The 5,663-nt window shown below is 36.2% G+C and overlaps 2 protein-coding genes and 1 non-coding gene across 3 annotated transcripts in view; 1 reads left to right on the plus strand and 2 right to left on the minus strand.

Annotated features, from left to right (window-relative positions):
• Positions 1 to 49: 49 nt before the first annotated feature.
• Positions 50 to 3,178, minus strand: LOC110688843. The gene is made up of 9 exons (XM_021865601.1): positions 3,020 to 3,178; positions 2,668 to 2,871; positions 2,352 to 2,484; positions 2,072 to 2,142; positions 1,915 to 1,951; positions 1,750 to 1,811; positions 1,501 to 1,610; positions 1,227 to 1,332; positions 50 to 866 (listed from the first exon to the last, which is right to left on the minus strand). Exons 1-9 carry the CDS (start codon positions 3,129 to 3,131, stop codon positions 772 to 774), a joined length of 930 nt encoding a protein of 309 aa, XP_021721293.1. The 5' UTR covers positions 3,132 to 3,178; the 3' UTR covers positions 50 to 771.
• A 112-nt stretch (positions 3,179 to 3,290) lies between these two features.
• On the plus strand, positions 3,291 to 3,363 carry TRNAR-CCU. Its single transcript has one exon. It is a non-coding gene; the product is annotated as a tRNA-Arg (tRNA).
• A 266-nt stretch (positions 3,364 to 3,629) lies between these two features.
• The window catches only part of LOC110688844 (O-methyltransferase MdmC-like), a 3,098-nt gene continuing 1,064 nt past the window's right edge, over positions 3,630 to 5,663 (minus strand). The window contains exon 2 of the mRNA XM_021865602.1: positions 3,630 to 4,665. Within this exon, the coding sequence (XP_021721294.1) occupies positions 3,698 to 4,558 (861 nt within the window). The 5' untranslated portion in view covers positions 4,559 to 4,665 and the 3' untranslated portion in view covers positions 3,630 to 3,697. The remainder of the gene's footprint in view (positions 4,666 to 5,663) is intronic.

Genomic DNA, 5,663 nt, shown 5'->3' on the forward strand with positions numbered 1-5,663 from the left:
TGTCTTATTTGTAGTGTTTTAAAAAAGAGTTAGTGTTGTTCTTTGCACACATTGTAGTGGATTTAGCATTTTTTTTTTTTGCAAGTCAGAGACAACCCCTAGGAGGGCTCCCTTGGAACCCAAATTTGTTGAGCCAGACTGGTCGACTCAACTAAACCGTATTGTGTATCTACTCTACTATTCTAATAAATATTCGCTTTCCATTCCTTCAATCTTCTACCCTCCCTTTCAATATGCTAAGTACTCCGTTCCTATTTTGACTATAGGCTTTTGAAATTGTAGTTGTGTCTAGAGCATATGATTGCAATCGTAGTCACCCAAATGATTGAAAAGATCCACTGGTAAGCTTTCCTGATTGAAAATTTAGGTGCATTATGCCATCTCTGGAATTTGGACCCAAATATAGTACATAGTAGCTATTGGGTGGACACTGGGAGGAACTTTATTGCCGTTCAGAAGGTGCAGACATTTCATAAGCCTTTTTGCTCAAATTTACTAGAATTTATTCTTCAAATAGATCAACAGCTCCTAAATCTTAATTACTTTTGAAGTAAAATTTTCTTAATTTGTATGAATTCATCAAAAACAAAAAAAGAGAAGGTGAAGCAAACAGGGCAGCAACCTTATGAATTGAACAGAGTTTTCTGTGAAAATATATTACAATAATTACAATTCTGTGAAAACAACAAACCAGAATATAGCCAGCAGAAGTCACCAAATTGCAGGCTATACTTGTAACACCTCCTTACATATATAATTGTGACAGATGTTCTACAGCACTCTATAAGATATCAATCCATTATTAGTCTCAACATTCAGCCGCTTCATGCGCACCAGCAGCAGGACATACGATCTTCCTTTAGTCCCTGCAATCAAGTTAAAGGTGAAGCTATTAAGCAAAGTGCCTAATTTGAAATTTGTAAGTGAGTAAGTCATACAATTGAGAATGTTTACAAATGCAATTTTAGCTATATGTATATTATCTAGTCACAGACCTAGCTTTGGAACAAAACTTACTGATCATGAGAGAAGTTAAGAGGACTAGCTGCGCTAGTGATCCCTTGAAAAGTGATTGAGCAAAGACAATGCTGTTTTTAACATTTGGGCTTTATATGAAAGGTAGATAACAGAAGAGTTTAATTCAGAATTTACTTTTGTTTATAGGTCATACAAAAAATTCAAGACAATCTTGAGAAAAGAAATCAAAGAAAATTCAAATGAATTACCTAATCCCATTGATTCAAGTTCCTCGGGATGGAAGAAGGTATTTTGTTTCATATTTCCCTTCTTGCTTAGGAATGAGTTCATTTTCTCAACTGCAGATTGTAGATCCTGCAAATGATGACAAACTTTACATATATTTGGAGAGGTTGTGCCAGACAAAGGAAAAAGTTACACAACCTAAGATAAATAAATTTAGTGCAGAATCCGCAACCTGACAAAGGCAATTCAATGTATGTAGCAGAATCCGCAATGAGAAGTACATAACAAATACCATACCTTCCACGGAGCCACACTTTTCATGTAAGAAGGCAGACTTTCATAGTCTTCATTTGAAACAAGTATCATATTTGAAGTTTCACGTAACTTGGGTTCATCTCTCTCTTCTTCTGTATAGAATAGAGAAAGGTACTTGACTTGTCAAGATTTTTCAATATGTTTCTACCTTAGAATTCTTTCTCCAGAAAAGTATTTACGGCATTATTAATACAGTTAGAATGAAGCATTCTGACGGGTTTGAGACATTACCAGCAACTGTATTAAGGATGCTTGGGTTATCTTGGTTCTGGACCTTGAACCTATGATGTAACCTGTTTATTGAAATTAAAAGTAGAACATGAATTTCTAGTGAGCTAAAATAACAAAAATCCAATAATATTGTTGACACAAGCCAGCAAGAGATAGCAATCTTACTTTGGTGGACTATCAGGCACACTACTTTTGCGAACTCCTGGACAGAAATTTGAAGCAAAGACAAGCAACTCGTCATTATCTTATTATTCAAATGCTTAGACATGCTAGATTTACTATTAGCAAATTTTCCAAATAATAAGCATGGTGGATCACTAACCTCCAGAAGCAAGTGTAGCTAGACTAATCTCAGATAATCCAAGGTTTCGAAAGCTGGGAGACCCTTCAAGTCTTGAAACTCGTTAAGGACAACAATTCTTCACCGCAATATATATTTACAAATAATTAAAACAAGCTGAAAGTTTTTACGCTACATTTAAATTCAAAAGCTCATAGATAGATATTAGTCACACAATTGCACAACATTCAAGCCCGAAAATCGATCATGAAAACACACATAACTATAGGAAACAAAAGCTAAAAATGAATTGAAAGGATACAAAGAATCAGCATCCACATTGTTGGTAGACCCATAACGTAAAGCCGGGAACGGTGATTCTGGTTCAGGATCAGGATTACCACAACTACTACTTTGAGCCATAAAATCCTCTTCAAGGTCATCTACTCCATCACCTAATAATTAAAATTATCCCACATAACAAAGTTCCAATTAACACCCAACTCAACACTCAATCTGCTTTAAAAACTGAAAAAATCATCTCAGTAGAACCCTAATTTCACCATTAAAACAAACAAACAAACAAACAAAGGCACAGAAATATTCAAAAAATCCAAAAAAAAAAAAAAAAAAAATACTTGGGGAAATGTAGGCCAAAGATTGAAGATGGGAATGAAGGTGAAGAAGATGAGAATGATTCAATTTATAAATCTCATTGCAGTGACCCAGAAGCTCTTCAAATGACACAGTTCCCAATGACATTGATTCCAGCAAATTAAGATCCCCCGTTAAAGCCGAAACCCTACGATTTAGGGATTGCATAAAAGTGGTGGACGCCGAATCTGAGCAACACCCACAAAAATTAAACATCAAAAACTAAGAATTACACCATAATTAAGCAATTTGAGCATAAAATCAACACTTAATCTCAAGAAATTAGGGGTTAAAGTAAAACCAGTAGAAAGAGGAGAGATAAAGTGGGTATCATACCGAGAGGAATTGGACGACGATCAAGGGATTGTTTGAAAGCACTAGAAGTAGATTGAAGATTATTGCAGAATTTTGCTACATTTTTGTTGAAATTGTTGATGCTTTCCTCCATTTTTTTGTTGTTGAGTTCTTTCACTTTCACTCTCCTCTTTCAGTTCGTTAAAGGTAGCTCTGAAATCGAAGAAGTTTAAATTGCTTTTAGCGGGAATCTGGAAGTGAAATTTCGTTATTTAGATTAAATTAAATTGATAAGGGCTTTGTATTAATAAAAGCGTCTGTAGCTCAGTGGATAGAGCGTCTGTTTCCTAAGCAGAAGGTCGTAGGTTCGACCCCTACCTGACGCGTATTATAATTTTTGACAACTTTTTCCATTAATTAACATATAACTTTTTATTTTTTACGCTTTGACAACTTTTTTTAATTAACAAACTATATGAATTGCGTAGTAATAATTCTATCAATATGATTGTGAGTTCGTGATTGTGAATTCGAATCATTGAATTTGAATCTATATGATTATGAGTTCGTGACATATCGACAAGATTACCAAAAAATGAAGTTCAATTAGTTAAAAATAGCCTATGTCATTAAACCTACACGTGGCTTGATGTACTCGTAATTGATTGATTAAACATTATGAGCATATATAGACTATAAGTAAATATGTTGGAAAAATTATCATCTTTTTCTGCAAATTGTCATGCCATCACCAATTGGTACTAAACTGATGCTTACACGTTCATCCTCAAATAAAGCATTATTGAAATTCCTGAGACTAGCAGTTTTGGAGTCATTTACCAAGGGATCAGCCACTTTACCATGCCAAAGTACATTATCGATCACAATTACACCCCCAACCCTCACAAGCTTCAGCAACAGCTCGAAGTATGTCGTATACATTTTCTTCTCTGCATCGACAAATGCAAAATCGTAGCTGCCAGCTTCTCCGTTCAACAGCATGGCATTTAAAGTATCTATGGCAAGCCCATGTTTGATCTGCACCTTATGAAGAACCCCAGCCCGCTCATAGAACCTTCTAGCAACTTTTAGAACCTTTTCATCTCTCTCACAGGCGACTAAACAACCAGATTCTGGAAGGGCCAGAGCAACAGCCAAAGATGAGTAACCGGTGTAAACTCCAACCTCAATGCACCTTCTTGCCCCAAGAATCTGGACAAGCATAGCAAGGAGCTGAGCTTGATCAGGAGAGACCTGCATTTGGCTGCCATGCATTGTAGCAGTCTCTTCCCGTAATTCTTTTAACACCTCTGGCTCTTGGACATTGCTCAGGACATAATCATAGAGCCTTGGAGTCAAACTAACAACTTGTTTGTTCCCATACTTGTTATCATTCACAACAACAAAGGCATCTGTGGAGCAACATCTGACTAAGTGCAAGGACTTGTCAGGGCTGAATCTGATGACGCAATTCCTTCTGGTTGTCGTTGGTGAAAGAGATAGGTTTTGGGGAATAGAAAATCTGGACAATGGAAGAGAAGCTGCCGGCACAGGCTTTACACAGTAGCAGTTGTATGACATTCTGATCTATCAGTTGGAAAGTCTAATTTATAACACATTACAGATGTTCACATTTCCATGTCTTTCATCCTCATTTGGGAATTAGGATCTAATCTGCCAACTTGAACCTGTCAATAACATCATACAGAGTCACAACAACAACAAAGCCTTAGTCCTAAAATGATTTGGAGTTGGCTAACATGAATCATCACAAGGAACCATAAACAACAGAACAAATAAGAGAAAAATTATGACTTTCTTTACCGTACTTCTTGCTAAGCAATGGTCATCAATAATAATGCCATTGTTCCTCTTTTTTTCCTCTTTCCATCATTAGTTTATTCCAACCTTTTATTGTCATGCAAAAGATATTAATCAACTTAGAAATGTACAAACAAAATTATCATTTTTTACTCTTACACTATGTTTGGATAGGAGAATAGCTATTGTGAATGGAAGGTTGGGATGAAATTCTACTGTAATGTGAGAGGTGGGAACTACTGGGAACAAGAGAGCTAAATTATCCACTTAAATGTTTTTAACATTGTAAGGAGTGAGAGAATACAAATTGGATCCCACCATTTTCTTCCCATAACTCTCCCCAAAATCATATCAAAACAAGGGAAGATGAATCTCTCTTTCACTTCCCTCCCTTTCTCTCCAAATCACCCTTTCCAATCACACACTTACACTATGTTTGGATAGCAATTATGAAGGGAAACTGAATTGAGGGAAGTATAAAGAAAGGGAAGGAAAGGAAAAGGAGGGAGAGATTGAGCTTCAATTTTCTTTCGAAATATTTCCAATGTTGGAAGGATTTGGTTTATTAAAGGAGAATGAAAATGGGTCCTTCTAATTTTCTCCCCCTTCCGTTATGATATCCAAATTAGGGATGATAACTCCCTCCCTTTCTCTTATCTTCCTTTCCCTCCATTTCTCTCTTCCGAAACACAGTGTTAAGGATGAGAGTATTGCTATGTTTGGATAACAAATTAGAAGGGAAATGGAAGGGAGGGAAATAGGAGGAAGGGGAAGGAAGGGAAAGTGGAGGAAATGATGAGCTCCATTTTCCCTCCAAATCTCTCCAATTTTAAAGGGATGGTCTTTAATAAAGGAGGAGGGAAAA

This window comes from Chenopodium quinoa, unplaced genomic scaffold (genome assembly GCF_001683475.1).
Source record: "Chenopodium quinoa cultivar QQ74 unplaced genomic scaffold, ASM168347v1, whole genome shotgun sequence".
Taxonomy (NCBI): domain Eukaryota; kingdom Viridiplantae; phylum Streptophyta; class Magnoliopsida; order Caryophyllales; family Amaranthaceae; genus Chenopodium; species Chenopodium quinoa.

Coding starts and splice junctions, on each gene's coding strand:
- LOC110688843 (XM_021865601.1), bottom strand. CDS start 3,131: ATGGAGGAAAGCATCAACAATTTCAACAAAAATGTAGCAAAATTCTGC. Junction 1,952..2,071: donor AGCTACACTTGCTTCTGGAG/GTTAGTGATCCA, acceptor ATTTCTGTCCAG/GAGTTCGCAAAAGTAGTGTG. Junction 1,812..1,914: donor GTGCCTGATAGTCCACCAAA/GTAAGATTGCTA, acceptor TTCAATAAACAG/GTTACATCATAGGTTCAAGG.